This window comes from Lontra canadensis, unplaced genomic scaffold (assembly GCF_010015895.1).
Source record: "Lontra canadensis isolate GAN:19392208 unplaced genomic scaffold, GSC_riverotter_1.0 scaffold11, whole genome shotgun sequence".
Classification (NCBI taxonomy): Eukaryota; Metazoa; Chordata; class Mammalia; order Carnivora; family Mustelidae; genus Lontra; species Lontra canadensis.
The window spans coordinates 26,738,962-26,764,195 of record NW_022631005.1 but is presented as its reverse complement, the minus strand read 5'-3'; the positions used below and the strand labels follow the sequence as shown (position 1 = coordinate 26,764,195).

Genomic DNA, 25,234 nt, shown 5'->3' with positions numbered 1-25,234 from the left:
ACCTCCCTGTAGTACCCATAATCCTCTGCTGCCTCTCATCACAGTATCCACAGAAGCAAAGAAGAACCTTCCCATTTATCTGAATTTTAGTATCTTTCAAGGACCAACTCAACTCTCACATTCTGCATGTCAACATGTCTCCCAAACAAAAGGCATCAGGTTGGTTAATCTGGGGGAAATGCTGGTGGCAGGTTACTGAAAACAAGACCCAGGCTGCAGGAAACTTTAGCATGATATGAGCAAGAAAAAAAAAAAAATATATATATATATACACACACACACACACACACATATATATATATGAGAATCTAATGCCTTGTCATGTAGTAGTTCTCAACCCAGGGTGCATATTAGAATTGACCTGTGGAGATTTTAAAATTTTCATACCCAAGCCACATACTAGATCAATTAAATCAGAATCCCTGGAGTGGAAAAAGGACATCACCGATTTTTGAAACTCTCCAGATGACTCCAAGACACAGTCAAAAGGGAGAACCACTGATGTAGAATGTAATTAATGTTACCCCACAAGACTGTGAGACTTGGAATCAAGAGCCTGGATCCACTACAGCCTGACCCTATATGGCCCTTAGAAAGTTAAATGCCTCTGTGAAACTCATTTGCTTTAGAGTAAACATGAACTTATTATCCCTCCTATTTTGAGAGGTTAATGTGAGGAGCAAATGAGATGATGTAAAAGCGTAAACTGTAAAACATGTATTAACTGTTATTGTGGCAATTTTCACAACTCTTCCTCCAGTGGTGATGTCCAAATATTTAGGTAAAAATAGGTAATAAGAATTCATGGAGAAGAAAAAATACAATAATAATAAGGTTAGACAAATTAAATATAGTGACCCAAGAGACAGATCTTAAGAATACATTTTACAAGTTTTTTTGTAAATGGAATAAAAATGCTGTAAGAGTATTTGCAAAGGAATTGTTTTCAGATCATTACATATAATTACAGCAGAAGCTTGCTAATTCAGACTAAAGTATAAGCTTGGCATTAGTGAAGAGAAATGGATTTATTATGCTAATTTATTAATTTAGTGTAGAAACAAATTTATTTGGGGAGGGTGGCAAACCGACCAGATAAAACATCTTTGGAAAAACATAATTTTATCTGTTTATAAGACAATGGAATGATCATGAATGCTGATCTTTCACTATTCATTTAAACAAGTAAGGGAAGAATACAACCATTGTAGGACCCCAATTCACTGGGCTTGCTCTAAAAGTTCCTTTCAACCTCTTGGTTTGCCACTTGGTGCACTCCACAGAGAACGTGCAGAGAACGTGCAGTATATGGGGCTGGCATAGCAGAGCAGTCCTTCAGTAGTTCATTATGATAGTACCAGCCTGAGGTCCACGTTCTGAGAGTATGAGGGTGGGAGGACCAAGAGGAACAATGCTTTCTCTCTCCTTTGTATGCATATGTCACATGGAAAACTGGAGAAATGAGGCTATAATGTGTAAGTTGCATTTGTTGGTTTTCTCTTCACTTCCATATCCCTATGCTACTTCTTAATTCCTCTCTTCCCTGGCACCTCTGGTAAAGAAGTCTCATTGAGACTTAACCCAGAGGATTATAAACTCCTTATTTACTTTAGAAAAAGGATTTGCCAGTCTCCTTCTACTCCAAACCCACGTCCTAAATTCCAGTGTTCACTCCAGTGAGATAAGCTGATAGATCAAAGCCCACAGATTTAACCCATTCATACTAATATGTGAATGATCTTTCCTTGAGCATTTTATCTTCTGGATTCTTTATTTCTTACATGGAATGATGCTTTAATGGATGGAATTTCAGAAATTTCAGAATTTCTCCCTTTCTAAGGGAGAAAATGTTGGTAGATAGCGTCTGGGGATGACAGATGGTACAGGGGGAGGAGATACTGCCACAAAGGTCAGTCCCATCTGGGAACCTGACCTGGGTTCAGTGCTCTTGAAATCCACATTTTTCAGAGTCTTATTAGTTTCTCCAATTCTGAGCCTTTAGGCTTTCAAGAGCTTTCATGGTGCTAGCCAGTAAGGTAGACTAGAGTGGGTCAGGGTAGGAGAGGAATCTGCCTGTGTGAAAAGAAAGATGAGTAGACAGATAGGGCTGGATATGTCATAATGATACTAGCTATTGTCTGTTGAATACCCAACATGTGCTGCACACATTACCATTTGCTTTCTCCAATTGTTAGATGAAATCATGTTTAGTGAAGACTTTAAAAATAGCAGCCTTTCTAGTTAGCCTTGTTATGGCCATGTGGAAAAGAGAAAAGGGAGACTCAAGTTGATTAAGTTGCCCAAGATGACAAAACTGAGTGCAAAGAACAAGATCTGCTCCCAGGTCTACCAGACCCTGAAACTTCTCCTTTACTTTAATTCCCCTTCACACATTCTCCAACTATAATCCTTTAAAAAATTTTTATTTATTTTAGAGAGAGATAGAAAGAGAGAGAGAGAACATTCATGCAAGCAGTAGGGCAGAAAAGGGAGAGAGAGAATCTCAAGAAGACTCTGCTGTTGTGGAGCCTGACACGGGGCTCGATCTCATGATCCTGAGATCATGACCTGAGCTGAAACCAAGAGGTGGGCATTCAACCAACTGAACCACCCAGAGCAACAATTCTTTATTTGCATAGTCCCTAGAAAGTCAGGGGCTGTGGAGAGTCCACTGTATCATTTTCATGATCTACAACTTTCCTTTCCTCAGACTGTTTCTTCCCATTATTAATCTGAATGAGCTCTTAACATAGGAAGAAGAGGAAACACAGAACACTGTTTGCAGCTGTAGAAGAAGGAGTGGCTGATAGACTGACGTGGGATGGAGAGGACAATGCATGTTCAACGAATTCTCCACTATCTCCATTCTTTTGGAGCCTGAGGACTTACAAAGTCTGGTTCATGGAGGAAAAATCCTCCTCCTGTGGGCACCAGCACAGCTGGTACTGGCCTTCAGCATCCTCTGATTCAATAAGTTCCCCTTCCAGGCCAGAGCAAAGTATGAGGGGAGAGAAAGTGATCATTGAAGTTTCACTACCTCCTACATTCCTTTCCACCCGTAAATCAAACTTCCTTTATGATTCTTCTTCCTCCTCTCTTCCTCAGTGTTGGGCTGGCTAGCAAAGACCTCCAGAATCAGAGAGCTGACTCACTCCCAATTCTAGTGATATAAGAATCATCTGGGGACATTTTTGAACATACCAAGGCCCAGGCTCTTCTGCTGGAAGAGATGTTCTGGATCGAGACCCAGGCAAGCTGAGACCTAGAACAGAGCCCAGCCCAGCCCTTTGTCTTCCAGTTGAGTTCTGGGAAAGTCACATGATGGCAAATGGCCAGTTTTCCCAAGCCCTGAAACTGCTGGACAGGGCACAGGGACAAGCTCTAGAGCCTGCCAGAGCTGTGGTTCTTCCTACTCAGATCTGCTGGTCCGGCCAGTTAACACCTGAATTCTGCAATGACTTTGAGGCAGATGGCAGCCTCCTAGCAGACCACTCTCCTCTCACCCCACACACGGTGATTCCTCTTCATTGCCATGTGGTGCGTGGTGTGCAGACAAAAGTCAATAAGGACAAAAGAACCGAAAGGTTACAGTAGACAAGCTTGCTATAATGAAAGTGTACATACCCACGCCACCCCACTCCCCACCAGCAGGTGCTTTCTACTTCTTTCTTAACTATTTCCTAATTCCAAAATTGTCCATTTCCCCCAATGACTATTTTATCTCTGTTTTACAAAGTACTGATAAAGCCAAGTCCAAAAACAAAGAAAATCATAGTTTTGTTGTTTCAGGAGAGTTACGGAAATAGAATCAAAGCTCAAGAACAGATATTGCCCTGATTTTGCTCTGTTCATATTCATTTGTTTCCTAAGAGGAAGAACAAATCGATGTGCCTAGTTAATGAGCTGAAGTACCCAAAGTATTTGCACTTACTAAAGGGCAACATCTTTTGGTTTCTACCTACAGAACCTCCTGACCTGAGACATTTACTGGGTATTCCAAAGTAAAGTCTGGCCCTCTGTGAGATGAGTGGAGGAAAGGGGCTCTCAGGTTCAATGGCAATAACCAGCTGCCCTGTATGCAGAGAAGGTGCTTCTCTGGGGCACCGTCTTATTCATAGGTTACATTTGTTTTAAGAGAGAGACCATACTCTGCTTTGACTCGGTAAGAGTTCTGTTCAGGGTCAAAACATCTAATAGGGAAAACATTCATGTCTGAGCACAGAATTTAGATAGAAATTGAGAATGAGAAAGTAGAGTCAGAGCCCCTTAAACCAGGGAATTTAAATTCCCAAGAAGAATGGAAATAGCTGTTTAAACTCTTAAGGAAATTATTTAAAACTATTCCTCTGTTCCTTTCGAAGTATTTAATATGGCTTTGGCATTTCAGAGGTGAATGCTCTCCTCAGTCAGATGCCTCCATATGAGATTGTTTTGAAAACTTCTGGAATTTGGGAAAGTCTTCTGTAGAGTGCAAAATTGTAAGTTCATTTAAGAGAATAGTTTCAAAGAGAAAAAGAATGTTTTATGAAAGGCAATGTTTTTGGCTGTCCCGAACCTCATCACTCACCTTGGTTTTGAGAAGTCCTACCGCCTTTATCTAAACTTACTACCTGTATGGTAGATGCTGCTTAAAACAAAATAAAAAAGAACACAAAGAGGAAGAAAACCATTTCCTCGAGGATCGGTTTTTAGCCATTTAAGACTTAACATACAATAAAAATACTCCCTTTATTACCATTACTCACTTCAGCAGCTCTTCAAAGTTCACAGCAATTCAAAGAAAAGGCCAACTTTCTTAAAGCAGAATCAAAGGCACTTGAGATTTCCTGAGATTACAGGCCACAGATATACATAAAAGAGCTCAATAAAAATATTTCATGTCCCATTGTGTATTATAATTTTATAAATACCTATGCAAAGGCTTAGTCACTCTGTCAGCATTCAATAGAATTTTAAATCATTTTTTTTTCCAACCGGTATGCACCCACAGAATGTATTCACTTTTGATCTGTTTTTGCATTTGTTTACCACATTTTATTTAGGTTAAAAAAGAACAACAGAACAGCCCCATTTTTCTGAAAAAACTTAGATGAATTACAGACAAGCTCTCCAAAGAGTTCTAAAAAATTCAGTTCTCTTGGCTAATTAACTGCCAGGGCACTTATGAGACAAACACTGTGAATGAGAGAATCAGCATAGATGCGTATACAGGCGCTAGACCGAGAGGGGGGCTTTGAACCTTAACTCCTCCTTCTTCCTTACAAAAGCAAGAGAACAGGGATTTTGGAATGGATGGATATTAAAGCACCTTACAGGTTCCCAGTGCACTTACAGACCTGAGGAGTCAGAATGACTCATCAAACTTGGAAATGACAAAACAGCAGAGATGCTAAGGAGGAGCCCAGATAGCTCAGTCTGTGATGATTCCCTCGGGTAATTCTGCTACTCAGTCAGAAAACAGAGCCAAAAATCTTGTAGCTTCCAAAAAATCACAGATACTTCAATTTTGCCTCGCATTTACATATATTCATGAAAAAAATGGTTTCATGTTAAAAGTTTGAAAAGTTCACACTTCAAATATACTAAGAATATTGCTATCGAAAAGAGCTTTCTTAGAAAGGTAACTTTTGTAACTGATTCTTTAATTTTTCAACCTTAACTTTTCTTCCTAATACACTGAAATTTTTAAATGAGCTTAAGTCATTACAGGGAAAAAAGGTGAAGTTTTAGGCAAACATTTCCTACCCCTGATAAAAATGAGAATTTGTGAAATAAGTAACATCTCTACCAGGCAGGCTGTGAGCTTCAGTGAGGAAGATCCCATCCTAGGTCAGGAGCTTTCCATGTGCATTAAAGGATATGGATATATTCTTGATGCCTAACAGATTTTAGGATAACTAGAAAGGATCCTTCTCTCAAAGCATCACCTACTTCATCACATCTGAGAATATTTTAAAGGAACTAATTAAGGAAAAAGTCATTTTGATTTTCAATTAAATCATTTCAAATGGAAATGATTTGGGTAACATACTGTATTGCTTTAAACACAGGTGATCAAGGACGAAACATGAGCCATCTTTGGAAATAATGAACCTGGGCTCAGAAAACACACAGCTCAGGGCTCTCTACAAAGGTGGCACAGAGCAAAGGGGTAAGGAGAGGGAGCCTCAGACACTAGCACACTAGTGTAATGTGCTCTCTGATGGAACAATGACTTAGGTACTTCTCTGTGATATCTCTCCACTCCATCATTATGGCAATCTATGCCCTCTTGTTGAAAGGGCAGGAAGGAGCTCAACCAACCTAAGGAGGGTAGTATTCACTTTGTGCAAGCATTTTAACCTCCCCACGAGTGTTTCATCTTCTGTAAAATAAGGAAAATGATCAAAGTGTTCTTGTGACAATTCCATGAGTTCGCACTCATAAAATGATTAGAATATGACCAGCACATAGTAGGTCCTCAGAAAGTGGTGGTCAGTCGTGGGTCAGGGTGTCATAGGTAAAGACACTCTCTCTGTGCTTACGCTGTGTAGACCAGGCCACACAGGATAGCAAAATAGTGTCAACATTCTAGAGTTCTAAGAGCATTAAAAACCCCGAGAAATCCTCTGTCTGCTCTGAGGATTGTCTTTAGAAGATTTTTAATTAGTCCCTGTATAAAAAAATAAGACACTATTTACAGACTAAAGAATGACCCATAAAAACCTCAACTTTGATCTTCTTTTAAAACATGAGGCCATCCATCCACACAGGTGTGTACTTTTGGGTGGGACTGCTTCCCTTAGACCAGACAGAAGCTCTTTGGTTTACCACAGTCCCCACTGCTCCCTTATGCCCTTTGGCATGAAACCACATGTGGGTTGTTCTTACATAGTTTTCAAAAGCAAGGCTATCATTTATTAATAAAACTAACAAACCCCAAGAAACTTTCCCTATAACTATTTCCTTTCAAAAGTGGAAAAAGAGCATGTAAACCTTTAGAGAACACTTAATTTTTCTCGTACTTGGCCCACTTTGGCCATTTACACTCTTTGGCCACTGTAAACACTAGAGGTACATTTGCAATCTCATATCTAGTCTAACACCTCTTCTACAAATATGAAAAGCAAGTACCCCAGAGAGGTTAGGTGACTGTCTGAGGTCACAGGCCTTTCTTATTAGTGGCAAGAGCTGTAGCCACACACAGGTCTTTTCCCCTCTTCAGTGTTTCTGATTTTACACCCATCATTTTCTTTCTGAAGGATCAGCTAACGTGGGTTCAATCCATGTTCCATACAACAAAGCAGAGACAAGAGGAAGCCCCTCAATGGCAACAAGGAAGCACCAGGTCACTACAGACACAAGACACCTATGATCAGGGTGATCCCCTGGGGTTCTCGGCAGGATTCTCCTTTCTTGGGATGCCTGTCTGAAATATTCTTTTGAAGATTTTAAGTCATCTCTACACCCAACATGGGACTTGAACTCACAACCCCAAGATCAAGAATCAAACACTCTATAGACTCAGCCACCTAGGAGTCCTCCCCCACTTTTTTTTTTTTCTTTTTTTACCTTAAATCTAATGATGGCCAACATGGAGGGAATGATGCTCCTTTCAAGCAACTGCTTGAAAAACTCATTTATGCTTAATCACCACCTTCCATGTCTGATTATAACTTTTTTTCTAACGTGTTTTCTAACTTACTTAACTAGATGACATAGTGACCGGGTGATAAGAATATATAAGATGACACATAAGAACTCCCCAAATACCCAGCAAGAATAAGCAGGAGAAAGAAACAAAACAGCAGAGAAGCTGCACTGTCCCTACTTGTTCAGGTTGCTTCACAGTCTTGGGCGTCATTCCCCCTGTGAAATGACACCATCCTAGGTCCCAGGCATAGCCCCTTCCCTGCATGCACATAATGACATTATTTCTCTTACACCTTTCCCACAGGAGAAATGACAGGCGTGAACATTACATGGCTTATTAATTTAGCTCCATTGACTTTCACTCATTTTTCATTTCTGATTTTCAAGACAGGGACTCCATGAGCTGGTGAATTTAGTCTGGGCTCATTCCTTATCCTACCATCAAAGTGTCCCATAGATAACTGCTCACTTTTCCTCCATGTATCTCATTTAGGAAAATCTATGATTTATCTACAGTTTTATCACTGAGCATTTGCCAGAACTGGAATAGTCTTCTTTGAGACTCACCCTTAGAAATGAGGATGGTAATGTCTATTGGAGAGACTGCTGATATGAACAAATGAGACCAATTTTGCGCACTTTGTAAACTGTACAGCACCAAGCATAGGTGCCCTAACGGTCAGATGGTGTATTAAAATACAAGGGATAGAAGATGTTCTGAGAAAGAAGGCTGTAGGATTTAGGAAGAAGCTCATGACCCTGGGTCCATATCAGGAGACAACAGAGACTAAAAAAAGAAAAAGGGGAAAAAAAAGCGAAATGGATTATTATTATTTTTTTTTAATATTTTATTTATTTGACAAAGAGAGATCACAAGTAGGCAGAGAGGCAGGCAGAGAGAGCGGGAGAAACAGGCTTCCCGCGGAGCAGAGAGCCCGATGTGCAGCTCAATCCCAGGACCCTGGGATCAGGACCTGAGCCGAAGGCAGAAGCTTCACGCACTGAGGCACCAGGCGCCCTGCGAAGCGGATTATTAGCCCTGAGTTGTGGTCAGGAGGCAGAGCCTCCACAAAGAGCAGCACGGTACGTTTGGTGGCATCTCCCTTTGTGTTCCCAGAACCCATCCGTGCAAACTGCTGTTGTGGTCCCTATCCCATAATGCATATTGGATTATTTGCCTTCCCTCACCACTCCTCAGCATTTATAAATGGAGCTTTCCAGAAAAGGTCTCTGCAAAGCAGGCATCTTTGCATCTCCAGCCCTCAGCTTGGTGTCTAGTAGGAACTGGCAGCCTGTTGGGCTAAAGCTACTTGAGTGCGACAGACAATGCCTGCCCCATCCCTCCCTCTTGCCAGAGAAGTCTACATCCCAACCCCTGAAGCCTGTGTATATGGCGCCTGACATGGCAAGTGGGACTTTGCAAGTGTGATTAAATGAAGGATCTTGATCTGTGGAGATTATCCTGGATGGCGCCCATGGGATCATGGGATCCTTGTAAGATGGAGGCAGGAGGGAGGGTGAATTCAGGAAGAGGAAACAGGACAACACAACTGGAGTCTGGAGTGAAGTAGTTTGAAGATGAGAGTTAAAAACCACAAGCCAAGGACTTCTAGAACCTGGAAAAGCTAAGGAAACGATTCTGATCTGAAGCCTCATGTAAGAATATTGCCCTACCAGGACTATGAATATAGACTTTTGATCTCCAGAATTACAAGAGAATAAATTCATGTCTAGACACTAGACAGAATACAAGAAAAATAAATTTGTTACAGCAGCAATAGGGAACCTTGGGTAAGAAGTAAGTGAATAACTATCATTGGAATGAATGAAGAAATGAAAGAATAAAGAGACCTCTAGATAAAAAGGCAAAAGACCCAGGTTCAGGTTCCAACAGCCAGTGGGGTAAGCCAGGCCCCATCAATTAGTCTCTCTGGAATTCCTTAGCTTGAAGAGCTGAGCACATGGAGTTGGACCAATTAGAGTCCAAGAACATAGGAGGCTACTTCAGGGTGTGCATCTTGGGGCAAGGGGTTACCCTCTCTGAGCCCATGTCCATGACTATAAGACGGCCAAAGTGACCCTACTGTGGTGGGGACTGAAGGAGCTCCAATCTAGTCACATTCAGTAAGACTCTGAGTGAGGAAAACGGGAAACTGTGGTCAAATAAAAATGTGACTAATGTTATGTCACGTGTACATCTTGAAATCACAAAATTTCTCCAAATTAAAAAAGAGTGAAAGATTGCACAGTAATGCTGTGTAAACTGTGAACCACTGGCTGCCTCATGGTCTGTTTCAGCCACTGAACAGAAAAAAAAATTCTGTCCTTTGAGAGAATTCATACTGAATTATGCAAGCTAGAAACAATATAAATAACAAATTATGAGAGGTCTTCAGGAACACACCCCTAGAACAAAATATGACCAGGCTTTAATGCATGCAAAGCAATTAGCATGGGCCTGGAACACAGGAAGCTATTACTCTGCTATTATTATATTAACTCAGTGATAAAAGCCTCAGGATAAACACTTCCATGATGGAAAATGAAACAAACTCGAGCTTTCCCATGGGCCCAAGCTTTTCCTGGCCCTCTGGCTCCTGTCAGAGAAATCTCACAGTTGGAAAATCTGAGTCAGGTGTGCTAATAACACCCCATATGATGAAACAATAAATTTCCCTGCTCTTATCTGAAACACAGAATCTGGCTTAGGGAGTTGTTTACTATGTGCCCCCCTTGTATCACTATGCACACCTTACATACCCTCTTTTGTACCCCTCAGCCATATTTACACTAGAATTTTTGAGATGGCATGGACCCTCTGGGACTCAGTGCCACCCAGCAATACTCCTCTTTCTCTTCTCTTCATCCTCGTTCCTTAAACCCCCAGAGAACAGGGTTGTACCCTGTACATACTAGAAGCTCAATAAATATCTGTTGAACGTATAAGTAGGTGATTTTATGGATCGTACAAGCCATGTCTCTCTCCCATTTTCCGGACAATGAGCCACAGGCCAATTAGAGTGATGACTGAAAAATCCCTTCCATGTAGCATTAATTCAAGTTAATAACTGTCTCCTCCTCAGAGAGGAGAGCTAATTTCTCAAATCCAATAGACTAGGTTATAGTGAGGAAATAGTTTCAAGATACATTTTTAAAACTGCATCTGTTTTTCTAAGGAGCTTCCAACTTCCCAAAATGAGATCTGATGGTATGTGTGGACACTTCAGGCTTGGCTAATAAGTGGTGGGGAGACTAGAAAGGAGAGATCAAAAGAAAACAAGAACCTGGGTGAAACAGAACCATCCTGAGGAGATCAGGAAAGACAAAAGAGCAACACTGAATGATTTAGTTCTAACTGGAGCCTGGCGTTACCTGAGAGGAGCAACGAATGACTTCAGTTTGGGATTCACAGGACTCTTAGGCTACACAGGAAAACTTAATGGAGAAGCAAGTCCCGTGTTTGACTTGGACCTCCTTTTTCTACCAAAGCACACAGAGTACCTCGGAGAGATACAGACCTAGGAGGACTTAAATCCTTATCCTGACTTTAGGTCACCAAACATCGGACAAAGGTGAGAATGCATTCCTTGGGTAAAGATCAACCCTTGAGAAGACTCTAAACTCTCCCCCTTGAAATGGAAGTTAATGACTTTTTCTTACTGTCTTCTGGAGCTAATTATAATTACTTCTCTGGTAAGAAGTCAGTGCTTTGCACTGTTTTCTCTGGAGATGGATAACAGTTGTCCCCTTTGTCCTAAAGCCGCTTGTATGCTTCAAGAGTCAACTACTTAGAGCATAAATTTATTAAGGTCAACTCTGCCTAGATTTCTTAACTTCATATAATACTGTGGCTTTTGGGGTGCCTGGGTGGCTCAGTTATTTAAGCATCCAACTCTTGGTTTTGGCTCAGGGCAGGACCTCAGGGTCATGAGATCGAGCCCCACGTTGGGTCTCCATGTTCAATGAGGAGTCTGTTTGAGATTCTTTCTCCCCTCTCCCTCTGCCCCTCCTCTCTCTCTTTCTCTTTCTCAAATAAATAAATATTTAAAAAAATATTGTGACTTATATTATCAGATTCCTTCAAATCTTCATAACAAGATGGGTTGTAGACCCCTGATCCCATAAATTCAGGGAAAATCATGTGACATGATCTTTACCAGTGGGGTTTCTCTGCTTATCTCCCCAGGCACACTTGCTTTTTAGCCAGCAAAAAACTTGGGCTACCCAGTGATTTCCACAAATATCTGCCCATTTTCATTTCCAGAGCCTTCTCTTGTATGTCGCCAGCTTCAGTCATGCTCAGATTGGAGGCCTTGCTTGCCATCCAAGCTGCTTTGCTAGTGTTAAAGAACCATGGAATGAAGACTATCAGAAGACAAAGACTGGTTACTTCATCTACCACTTACTATCCCTGGACCTCTTTATACTCCACATTGCCCAAGGTTCAAGGTCATGCCCTTGCAAGGTTCAAGGTCACAGTATGCAAGCATGACCTCATCCAGCTCTTCCATGTACCCTCAGTCTCATCACTGAGATTTTTATCTCACCAGGCCATTATTTACTTACCTTGAGCTTCTTATTCTCCATGAGTCTGCCATGCAGTTTCAACCACTGTATCTTCCTCTAGGCATCTCTCTGATTGCAGCATCCTTCCTCCTGTTCCCTATGCCTCAAGCCCCCAAGTATCATACCTCTGAAATATACCAAGTGTCATACTTCTTAGAGGTATGGCACTTAACTCCCTAGACAGAATGAGTCCCTCACCTCTGTGTTCCCAGAGAATGCTATAGATACCTGTCTCATCGCCCTGACCACAGAGTACTATGGTACTTTTATAGGTCTGTTTCATTATAAACTTAGTTTTTGCATCTTCCTACAACTAAATCTACAATTTATTTCACAGTCATACTTCAAGAAATGAAGGAGATAAGTAAACATGTACATGATTCCTTAAGCAGAGGTGACTGTATGGCTTCCAGCACCAGGGTCTGGACAACACTTGTCTATCTCTGCATTAGGGAGAACCCAGCTAAAGAAATGTAACAAAAACAAGCCAGCTGGTGCCCAGCCAAGAGTAAAAAACATGGCATACCTGATAGACCATTATATTAACAGTTTCTTCTTTTTTTTGCTCTGGAGGCCCTTGACTCTTCAGTAGATTTCGTACTGTTTCTTCCATCCTGAGAAACAAACAAACACAAAATACATAAAGAATTTCTTTAAAGAAGGTTTGATTAACATGGGTCTATTCCAGTTAGGAGAAATATTTCTCCAGTATATTTCCTAAGCTGATACCTGGAAATCTATTTTCTCTTCTTTCTCTTTCATCGCCTATATTAGGAATCTGTCACAAAGTCCTTTAAAATCATTCTTCAGAATGTCTCTGGGTTCTCTTTCTCTTTACCATTCAGGTCCCTATCCTTGGCCTCCTGCATCTGTTCTTACGCAAACATCTCCCAATATCTCACTTCCCTTTCAATCACTCCCTTTTAATTTGACACAATGTCACCACATTAATCTTCCTGAAATACCACTTTGATTTCTTTAAATAAATTTTTGAAGTTGACGAATATTACATGAATGCATTTTCACTGTTAACACACTGTTACATCTTTCCATGGTGGTCTTTCCATTGTCAGCATACAAAGATCTACTTTATTCTTTTTAGCTACTTCCTGGTATTTCATGATATGAATGCATCATAAATTATTTAACCCTTCCTCTACTGATGGAACTTAAATTACTTCAAGATTTTTACTCTTTTAAATAATACACATCTTTACACATATATCCTAGTGCACATTAATTAGTATTTCTACAGGTTATATTGCAATGTATATTGTATATTATAATCCTATCTTGTCTCATATACCTACTTCCAATGCCCATCCCCCATTGTCCAAAAGTAAAGAGTAAAACAAACACACCCATTTCCATTTCCAGACATTGTCTCATGTTGTTACTACTTCCTGAAATGCCAAACCCTTGTATCTTCTCATTTCCAACCATCTTTCAAAATCTACTTCAACGGGGCACCTGGGTGGCTCCGGGGGTTAAACCTCTTTTTTTTTTTTTTTTTTTTTTTTTTTTAAGATTTTGTTTATTTATTTGACAGAGGGAGAGAGAGATCACAAGTAGGCAGAGAGGTGGCGGCGGGTGGGGGGGTAAGCAGGCTCCCTGCTGAGCAGAGAGCCTGATGTGGGGCTCGATCCCAGAACCCTGGGATCATGACCTGAGCCAAAGGCAGAGGCTTTAACCCACTGAGCCACCCAGATACCCCAATAAATAAAATCTTTAAAAAAAATCTACTTCAAATTTCAGTACCAAAGAGACATCTTTATTGCCCCCCCATTTCTTTGAATTTTTATAGCTGTTCTCTTTATATCATTCATACTATCACTTAAAAATTCCCCACTTTAATGCTCAAATAGCTCATGTATGTATGTTCTGTCTCCTGAAGTAAATTATAGTATTTGGTACAGAACCATGTCACAGATTTGTATGTGCCTCCCTCAGTTATAGATCAAGTAGGCACTCAGCAGATGCTGTTATAGGAATGCTTTGTTGATTCATTAAAAAAAATATTAGGTAGTTACTCTGTGCCAGACGCTGACCATGTATATTCTGTGTTTGAATGACCGTGTCCATGGGGCCCATCCATGAGGATACATAGACCAGGCTCTTAGGAGGACACCTGAACTAAATTCAGTGAACACAGTGAGTGCTCTTTTGCCCAGAACTTAAGTTGGCTGTTTCTTCTAGTCCTATTCTGAAGCATGTATTTTACCATTTTGAAAGACTTGAGGGAAAGTTGACTGATCCAGCTTCTTTCTTTTACTAAGAGCTTCTAGCATGGCAAATTAAGGGCTCCAGGAGGCCAATGAATTCCATGAAGTGGCAAGACCATTACAGTAACCAAAGGAGTATATTTCAAAATGCAAACCTTTCTAATATGATCTAATATGATAGAACTACTTAGCAGCAGAATGAGGAAATCACAGATAATCTGGGCTCGTCCAAATCCAGACTGTAGGGAAATTCTGCCTCCACAGGGGATGGCACCGAGACCCACTCAGGATTTCAGAAGACAGGGGACACCATTATGAGTGCTCAAAGAATGCTTTGTGACTTATATTTATGTGAGTTATCTCCTGTGCATCCAGCCAGGAGAGCAAAATCTGTTCCCTGTATTTTCATAAGTCTTGTGTTATTAATGATAACAACAAAATTAAATAGTACTTCCAACTTGTCAAAGAATGCTCATCTATTAACCATTATAATGTATTTGTAAAAGATCATTACATCAATGCAGTAGTTAAGAAAGCAAAGACACAGAAAGTTCAAGGGCTTCTTCATAGGAGCATTTTTAGTTGGGTAGATTAGGACTAAACCATTTTTCCTGACTGTGAGGAGCAGCCTTTTTTACACTAGGCCTTACTTATATCCAGGAAAATATTTAATTAATTAATTAACTAATTAATTAATTTTTCAAAGGTTTATTTATTTATTTATTGGAGAGAGAGAGAGAGAGCATGAGTGGGAGTGGCAGTGGGAGAGGGAGAGGGAGAAAATTTGAAGCAGACCCTGCACTGAGCAAAGAACCCAATGCAGGGCTTGATCTAATGACCCTGAGATCACGACCCCAATGGAAACGAAGAGTCAGACGCTTAACCCACTGTGCCACTCAGGCATCCCCAGGAAATGATTTTAAATGAAGAAGAATGTTAACTCTTAATGAAGAGTTACCTTGGTGAACATCTATGGATGCTGAACCCAAAAAGGCAAAAACACCATTTCTGACCTGGGAAGTGCTTAAGGTCTGGTAGAAAAGACAAACCAAATTTATATTAAAAAAACAGTTGTGAAGAAGGGACATATTCTGAAATATTAAATGATCAGAGCCAATTTCTAATATTTTATTTTACTGTGTGAAAAAACAAAGACAATCTCTCCAATGGTAGTAGATTTTCCATGCTGTCTGCCAGATCTATCATCAACAAGAAAAGTAATGATAATGGAGATGAGTTGCCCAAGATCAGGCAGTTTGTGCAGGACAGATCAAGGACTGGGCTCTGGTTTTCTAAATACTCATCTACTTTCTTCCCACCTTAGCACAGAAGCTGCAGGTCTTTCTTATTTTAATCTGGTTTTCATTCACTTATAAACATTTCTTTTTTTTTTTTTTTTTTTCATTTGACAGAGAGAGATCAGAAGTAGGCAGAGAGGCAGGCAGAGAGAGAGAGGAGGAAGCAGTCTCCCCGCTGAGCAGAGAGCCTGATGCAAGGCTGGATCCCAGGACCCGGAGATCATGACCTGAGCCAAAGGCAGAGGCTTAACCCACTGAGCAACCTAGCTGCCCAACTTATAAACATTTCTTAAATGGGTCCCAAATGTTAGACTTAGTGAAAATAAAATTTTGTCTTTTCTTAGTAAGTTAAAATATAATTCTGTCAGTGTATATCTTGCTGAATTATTCCTTCTGTATAATTAAAAGTTCTATGCACACATTGTTAGATCAAAAAGAAAAACATCTCTTCACCTTTCCTCATTCTTCTTGGCCTTATATTAAAAAAAAAAGAAAGAAAGAAAAGAAAAGGAAAAAGAAAAAGAGGAAAAGAAAAGAGGTGGGCAGGAAGTTGTTAAATTCTTAAGCAGCCAAGACCCACAGTAACACAGTGAACATTTTTTTTCTGGCACTATTTCATCATTAATTAAAACCAATTACATTTGTAAGCTACAGCTTGGAACAGAGTTATTGAGACCCATCCCAACCTTTGGTAAAAAATTAAGTTGTCTCATCCTTTCATAACTTTTATGAATCTGGTCACAGGGAAAATACTTTGAACCTGATGAGAAGACATTATTATTTATTCCCTGATGACATCTTTTTTAAGTTTTAATTTAGCAAACATCTCTATTTGTTTTCCTGAAAATCAAAGACTGTGAAGCCTTAGCTATTGTCATTTGATGCCTGCTGACATTTTACTTCATTTTATTATTTTGATAGCTGATGTGTCTTCACATAGAACAGTTCTATAATCTGTTTTCCAAACGTGCCTAAAAATAAGCTGACTCCTTTTTCCATGCCAGGTCTAGGCAGAAATTTTCTTTTTTCTCTGTTGTTGTTGCTGGGTTTTTTTGTTGTTTTTTGTTTTTTGTATTTTTTACTGCTGATTGGTTTAACACCACCCTTAATCAATGTCTTCCAGTTCTTTTTTATGTATTTACTTATTTTTGGTCTGAACTGTGACTAAAGTCTTTTCTTCTCTTACATACCGGTCAAGTGGCTGTCAACTAAAAAGACATAGGCCAAAATTGTATTTGGAGAGATGTAGCAAGTTCTAAAGTATAATATTTTCAAGAAGCTAAGTCCTATACAAGTCAGAGAAAAGAAACTAAACTCATATGTCAATAGTGTATTTCAGATAGCACAGGTCGAAATGTAAGAGTTTTTGCCTAATGACACACTAGAAACTGATCAGAATGCTAGACTGAAGTGTTCTTTTGTGACTTCCATGATCAGAGACTCAGTTTAGCATAACTTCATTTTTGACAGAAATAAAACAAAGTAAAGGCAAAACAAGAAGCCACTCTCTCCAACTCAAACTGATAATTGATGGGGCTCTTTCAACTGGAAGCTGAACTGAGTCCCATTTCAAGAAATATTCTAATGGGTGCTCACTGATTAATCACACAATACATTAATAATGAAATTAACAGTGAAATTACTCATATTCCCTCATTGACTTTTCTGTCAGAGGTTACAAGACCATAACCCATTCATTTCTGCCTTGTTAATTAATGATCTCTGAGTTTCTTTAGGTCCGTGGTTCTGCCTTGTTTATTTTATCTCCAGCAACTGATCATAGCTACTTTTACTGGATTGGTGGTCTGTAAATCCCTTTTGAGTGAATGAGTGAATCTAACAGTTTCTTCCCTCATCCATTTCCTGGCTTCTTTTCATTTCCCCACAGACCTATATGTAAGTCTAAGTGGCCAGAGAGAAGTAGTGACAAATGAAAGGCATCAATAAGACTGGAGGGTACATCTTAAGTTGTGACACTTGGGGCTAAAATGCTGGCCTTCTGGTCATTAGCAAAACAAACCAACCATCTCCCAGAAATAGTAACTCCTTGCTCTTTTTGTCACCCTGAATATGCAGTCCACAGTCAGCATGCTTCATGTGTAGGTCATTAGCTTAGAGGGCTGGAGCAGTACCCTAATGAGACCAGGGTTCTACATTCAGTCCCTAGTCTGGCTACACTTCAAAGCCACTGGACTCCTGGCTGACCTCTGTGCAGGGAGTCCACTGCTCCGCTGGTGGGGCAGAAAGGATAGAATTATCTTAATGAAAAACATATTTTGCATGACCTCCCATATCATTTCAATTTCTTTCTCCCATTCTACTCCCATTGCTTTGCTCAACAACCTATCCTACCTCCCCATTTTAATTGCAGTGCAAAGCTTTCTCCAAGCTTTGGAGTGGAGAGAAAAGCCGACTAATTTCCAATTCTAACAGGAAACTGTTCATGTGGAAACTTTGCTGGTTTAGTATAGGATTCTGCCCAACTGAACCAACTCGTTTTCTCAGAAAATGAGAGCTTCCTCACTTAGAAGTTACCACATCTAAGCATGTAAGCAGGGACAATCCCCAGGTCAACTGTGACTTTGATGTTCTTAACCTGATCTCGGCTTATCCCTGCTGCACTGGTTAGGACAGTAAATCTACAGCGAAGATAACTGAAAAGTGCCCTGAAACTGAAGCTCACTCTGGATAAATGTCGGAGGGCTGGAATCTCTTATTTCTTTCCTAGATGATATATATTTTTAATTCAGCACAAATTTTGCAAGAATAATACTGTTGCCCAGAAACCACAGTGCTCTAATTCACTCATGGGGCTGCAACACCATTCATAAACAGATCGAAAGGTGCTAGTCCAATTTGAATTACTGCATCATATTCACTTCAGGGCCATGTGTATGTGAGCAGAAAGTGCCATAAATTTTTCTGTAGGCAGGCTCCTGCTGATTCTGCACGGGAGCTCACTGAATGGGGGGAGGCAGACATGGAGAAGGCAGGGAAGCAGAGATTGGTGTTCAGGGAAGTTCATTCTCCATGTGGAGTTGAAGGGAATTACCTGAATGTCAACAAGCAAATCTCAAATGTTTTTGCTTGACAGTGGTAGAACATGGAGTTCGATTTATGGATTCATGTGACTATAGAGTTCACACTCATCCAGAAAGAAAAAGAGACAGAGGGAGAAAACTACATGTGCAAGTGAGTGCCAGAAAGTAGTGTAGCTTGGTAGTTTCCACTGTCCTAGTTAACACTTTGAAGGCAGGGTTTGTGCTATATCCCAAGAATCCCTAAGAGGTCTACAAAACAGGTCACTTTCCTTAATGGAATAAAGGTTTTAATTAAGGCAATAATTGTTAATTATTATGATGATCATGTTTTATTGTTACAAAATAGTTAACAATTCAAATAACCATCCATGTCTAGTCTCAGGAGCTAACCTACTGAACTTCTAAATCTATCCTTGTTATGTGTCCTAAAAGAATTCTTTGAAATAATGAATTTTCACAAATAAACCCAGATGTAGTTCTTTTCAAAAATTTTCTTGAGTAGTCCAAAGCACAAACGTTCTTTCAGTCTGATATGACTCAGAAAAGACTTTGGATTGCCAGGATAAGTACTTTTAATATAAATGTATTATTTGGGGGATAGATCTTTATAGCTCAGTATTCAAATATTAGGGGAACTCTGAAGATAGCAGTTCACTTTATTATCCGCTCTCAGTATTTTTTCTTTTTGGCCACTGTTGATATAAAAAATAAAAAAAAATTGCATATAACATGAGAATAGTCACTGGATTTTAATCAGAGGATATTCTGTTCTATAAAACTAATGTAGCAACTTGGAGCAGCATTTTTCCTATTTCTTAAAATGAGAATTTTATCATTTTACATTAGTCAAAGAATAATACAATGTGGATCAGACAATCACGGTTTCTTTCTTAATATCCACTGGGCTCTTAGAAGTTTAAATACAGCAATATAATGATGTTAGATACTCAAAATGAGGCTCACCATGTTTCAGACCTTACATCTTTCTCTAGGGTTGTAACTATTTCCTCATCAGACAGTTATAATCCCAAAGAATACACCAAACAGATGATATTCTATTTTCTCATGCTTCAGGATCTGTTTGGTATTTGACCCAGAGAAAATTAATAATTGAGTGAAATGATTAGACCTGGTTCTCACTGGCAAACTCATCTTGAATTTGATTCTCATTTTCTACACCTTAAAGAGCTTTTCTTCTTTTGAACCTTCACAAGTGTTATGTCATTAAAGCTTACAGAGGTCAAACCAACAGTCACACTGGATCTGAATAATGTACAAAGCAGAATAGTAAGTAACTGGCAGCAATCTTTTTTTTTTTTTTTTTTGTGGGGGGGTGAGTGTGTCGGAGAAGGGCATTGGCTATAAATGGGATCAAACTGTAGTGTTAAAGTCTCTGGAGAAAATGGTTTAATTGATGTAAAGAAGTACATTATGAATCCACAAAACTGGCTTCTGTAGCTTCATGAAGGCCAGTAGGACATTCTTCACTGGGCTTGCTCTTTAAATCACATACTTCTTGTGACGTTTGATCCACAATATTTCAGAATGGCTTCTCTCAAGCAAGCAGATATTACAAAAGCATAGTACAAGCAGAGAAGTGGTACTCATCAAATCGTCTTCCAACCTAACTCCTGTGGCATAACACAGTAGGTATATCTCAGTTCTTGGTATTCCCTAAAGTGGCAGAGTTAGGTCTGGGGGCAGATAATCTTACCAGCCATGTAACTTAGGGAAAAAAAAAATCACATTTTCTGAGCTTCAGCATCCTTGTCTACAAAATGGGTGTTTCATGCCAGTTCTCCTTATCCCAGAGAGAGGTTAAGACAAAATGTAAAATGTTATATACATTGGTGCTTGTTTTTACTGTGGTTTTAAAGATAGTTCTTTCAGAAATCAAGACACTTTGAATTAGATCTTTTGGCAGTGACATGAGAAGGGCAGGGAACAGGCTCCTTGGGAGTATCAGCCAAACAAATTAGGACTTTATGGAGGCACCGACCTTCTTTGTCTTTTTTCAGAAAGGTAGAGATAAAGCACCTCTCCCCAAAAGTTTCAGACAATAACAGGTTTGGAGGATAAGCTACTGTGTTAGTCATGATACAACAGGTTATGTTCAAGTAACAAACCCAACAGCTCTCTTACTTAAAAAGTAAATTTCTTGGGCACCTGGGTGGCTCAGTTGGTTAAGCAACTACCTTCGGCTCAGGTCATGATCCTGGAGTCCCAGGATCAAGTCCTACATCAGGCTCCCTGTTCCACAGGGAGTCTGCTTCTCCCTCTGACCTCCTCCCCTCTCGTGCTCTCGCTCTCTCTCACTCTCTCTCTCTCTCAAATAAATAAAATCTTAAAAAAAAGAAAGTTCCCGCTAAAAATTAAAAAAAATTAAAAAATAAAATAGATTTCCTTTTGTCACAAGGTCTGAGCACTTGTGACAGCCAACTATCCTCCAGGGGTAGAGTGGCTCAATGTCCTTATTTCCCAAGACAGTCCAGTTTATCTCCGTTGTGCTGGCATAATTATTAACAACTCTTTTTTTTTTTTAAACTCCCAAGATATCCTGGTTAGATGCTAAATATTATAATCTCCCTGTCAACGGAATAACTCAAGTATTTAGGCTTCCCTACCTTTTCAACATGAAGGCTTCATCATAGCTGGGAAAAGAGAAACTGGAGAATGTTATAGGGATCTTTACTGCCTCAATCCAGAAGTGTCACTTCAATTTGGAGATGATTGGGCAGAACTAGTCACATGGACCCACTAATTGCTAGAGCTGGTGGTAAATTTATTTTTCTGAGAACCCAGCAAGGTGAAGAGAACCAGTTACTGGTGCTAATATTATGTCTTCCATACTTGTATTGTCAGAATTGAAGACATACATGGAACCACCTCCCAGTGACTGCCTACCTTGCCTGTGTGACTGCACAAAGTTGTCTCCAGGTGACACAGTGCCCAAACTCAAGAAAGACAAGAAGTATCTTGTTGGTCTCTTCTTACCAGGTGCTACTCATCTCCCTCTGCTAGGCAACTGAGTTGTCGCCATTGAAACTCCTCTCACTTCCCAGTGAGGTACTGATTGTCACCCTTCTTTCATTCATGCCAAATTGATTGACAGCCTTTGCAATTAGTCTCTCTTAGCATTCTGAATGACACAAATGTGTTCCCTCTGATTAAGGAATCTTCAAACAAATACCTTCAAAGTCTGCTTTGCTTTGAAGAACACACTACCAAGCTTTAGCACTACAGAGGTTAGTCATGTTTTTGACGCAGCTCATTTTATAGTAAATATCTATCAACATGGAAAAACAGCCTGCATGTCCACAAAACTTTTGTAACCTTCCAAGTTTTATTGGCAAAAAAATGGAAGAGATGGTTTCTTAGTGGTGTTAGTGGGTGGAGACATCTAATGTTTCACTACTCTTCACCCAATAGTCCTTGTTTAAAATATCATCACAATTTAAGGTATGGCAACAACAGGCATGTTTGATTCTTAGAAATTCTGAACTGTAGGAACTTGTCAAGATTTGGCAGGTAAAAAGTGAAAACTGGGGAAAAGAAGTCAATTTAAAATCTGCTTCTAGGCTAGATTAAAAACAAAAAAAAAAGGAAGCATCAGAGTAATACGGCTTCCATATTACTTCCCAGAGTAACACAACACTGGGATGTCGTAAGAATGCATTCTGTCAATCATCATAATCATCTAGTATTTGGATAGAGATGTTTCTGCCAATTATCATAATGAAAAGGAGATTCACTGCTTTCCCTCCTTGCCTATCCAAGCATCCTTCAGGCTCCAGACTAAGTCCCCACTCCTACTTTCCTGATAATTCTGGCCCATAAAATCTCTCCCTAGTCCACTGAAAATTATTTTCCTGGGACATTCTGCAGGAAATCACCAAGGGTTCTCATTAGAAGTTCAGATTCCCAGGTCCACCTGAGACCCAATAAATCAGAATCTCTGGGAGTAGAGGCCAGGAATCTGTATCTTTTATAAGCATATTCTTGCACATTAACCCAAGAGAATCTATGTCTTATTCTCGTGTCTTCCCCCAAACACTTACCCATATACTAGTGGCACTGTTAAATATCATAAAAAAATTTTATGTCCAGGTTTCTTAGTTTTACAACTATTTTGTTAGCTTGTTAGGGGCTCCAGTGTGTATCTCATGTCTTGGTCTTTTTAATTTTTATTTTTCAAGATTTATTTACTTATTTGAGAGAGAGAGAGAGAGGGGATGCATGTGAGTGGGACTAGAGGGAGAGAGAGAATCTCAAGCAGATTCCATGATGAGTATGAAGCCCAATGCAGGGCTTGATCACATAGCCCTGAGATCATGACCTGAGCTGAAATCAAGAGTCAGATGCTCAACTGACTCAGCCACCCACATGTCCCTCATGTCTTTTTCTATTACCCAAATCATGCAGTGCAGAATCAATTTAACCTTGGTGTGTGGAACTTCCCTAAACTGTGGAGTTACTTCATTTGGGGTATATACAATGTCGAAAAATAGAGGGAAAAACATATTTAGATGAAACTAATTTTAATTCTAATGGCAGAAAACTTAAAAATAACCCTTCTGTGATATGAATAATTATTCCCTCATTTATTCATTCACTCATTTACCACCTCATTCATTTATATATTCCTTTATTTGATAATCATGTTTACAATGTGCTTTGTGCTCTAATTAGCAACGTGAGTAAAGAAAAACTGCTGAGTGTGGGGCACAGGCAGACCACCAGTTACCATACAGTGTGATCAGTGACAGAAGAAAATGCCATGGAGGTAAAGAGATATAAGAGGCTAAGAAAGGCTCTTGGGAGGCATTGCTCCTGGTTAAACTTTGGGAAATGAATAAGATTTGGCTTGACAGAGAAGGGATTTGCAAACACAACTACTGATTTGGTTTGTCATTGTATATTGTTTATTATGAGTTTTCTTAATGAGAAATATACTTTAAATGTGTGCATACCAGTCTACAGGTCAACTGAAAATAAGAGTGCTCCATTTTAGTTTTGTATACGTGTTGGCATTTTAATCAAATGGCAAAGCATTTTACATCATTGTTAGCCAGATCAGTTAAGGCTTTTCCAACTGAATTATGTACATTGAAAGTTACCCTCATTGAGTCATAATAGTTTATTAAATACATTTCAAACAATGTCAACCAGAGCCTCTAGGTAATGCTTCCCTGTCTCATTATGTTCCCTATACATGTATATTTTCTCCCAATAATTTGGGACATTTAGGTTTTCTCCAGTATTTAGTGTATGTCCTTCTTAGCCTGGGCTGTCTATGAGAAAACAAAGAACGGCCATATCAGAATATCTGTTGCTAAGAAAAAAAAAAAAAAACAAAAACTGCTCTGATAAAACTAATACCAATAACTGTAAAATTCCCCAGCCACAAGGTTGACATTAAATAAAAGCCAATTGTCTTAAAGTATTTATCATAGAATACAAGTTTTATATAGCACTTTTATTGCATGTTCCTGCCCAGTGAAATAGATGTTGAAAAATACAGTGACTTTAGGCCAAAATAGTGTCCATTTATCCTTGAATTGTCAATGCTACAAAATGAAAGCAAGGTTACTTGGAGGGAGAAGGCAGAGAACCTATATATTGAAACTAACTTCAAAAAATAAATTTTCTTTGATAAGTAAAAATATCAGAGACAGAAGCACACTTTTCAGATTTAGTGTAAAAGAAAAAAAATAACAGAAACTAAGCAAAGATAAACACTCACGATCTGTCAAGTGATAAGATTTTTGAAATGTAATTGATGAGTGATAACATAGTTCACTCTTGAACAACACAAGGTCTAGGGGCACCAACTCCCCCCCAAATACACTGGAGAATCCATGTATAACTTTTGATTTTGTGTAACTTAACTACTAATAGCCTACTGTTGACTAAAAGCCTTACCAATCATAAAAACAGTCAATTAACATGTTTTGTATATTATACATACTATATACTGTATTCTTACATTAAAGTAAGCTAAAGGAAAGAATGTTATCAAGAAAATCACAAGGAAAATACATCTACAGTACTGTACTGTATCAAAAAAAATTCATGTTTAAGTGGATCCATGCAGTTCAAACCCCTGTTGTTCAAGGGTCATCTGTGCCCTATGCTGATTTAACTACTAGAAAATACCATGACACCATGCATAGATATATACAATGTTAACGGTCTTTTATCTTAAATCTGTGCTGCCTTAAAATGTTTAGATCTATGGTCAAAGTCCTTTTCCTACTCCCTCCATACAAACACAAGAAACTGAGGACCATGGCTTCCTGTCCATCCATGTGGTTTTATTGTCATATTGGCAAAGACTATAAACCCACACTAAACAAATGTCAGAAACCAAGTAATAAGCAGCACATTAAACTTTCTTCCAATCATCCCTGACTCCCACAGACAAAGAAGAGGAGCACATTTAATTGTGAAGTGCAGAGACTTCTTCCAGATTGGG

General features: G+C 39.3%; 1 protein-coding gene across 1 annotated transcript in view; it reads right to left on the bottom strand.

The window, feature by feature from the left end:
• Positions 1–25,234, bottom strand: part of LOC116866796 (nck-associated protein 5-like) — a 654,677-nt gene that overhangs the window by 1,055 nt on the left and 628,388 nt on the right. The window contains exons 6-7 of the mRNA XM_032855929.1: positions 12,724–12,812; positions 10,209–10,213 (exon numbers count right to left, since the gene is read on the bottom strand). Coding sequence (XP_032711820.1) covers positions 10,209–10,213; positions 12,724–12,812 — 94 coding nt within the window. The remainder of the gene's footprint in view (positions 1–10,208; positions 10,214–12,723; positions 12,813–25,234) is intronic.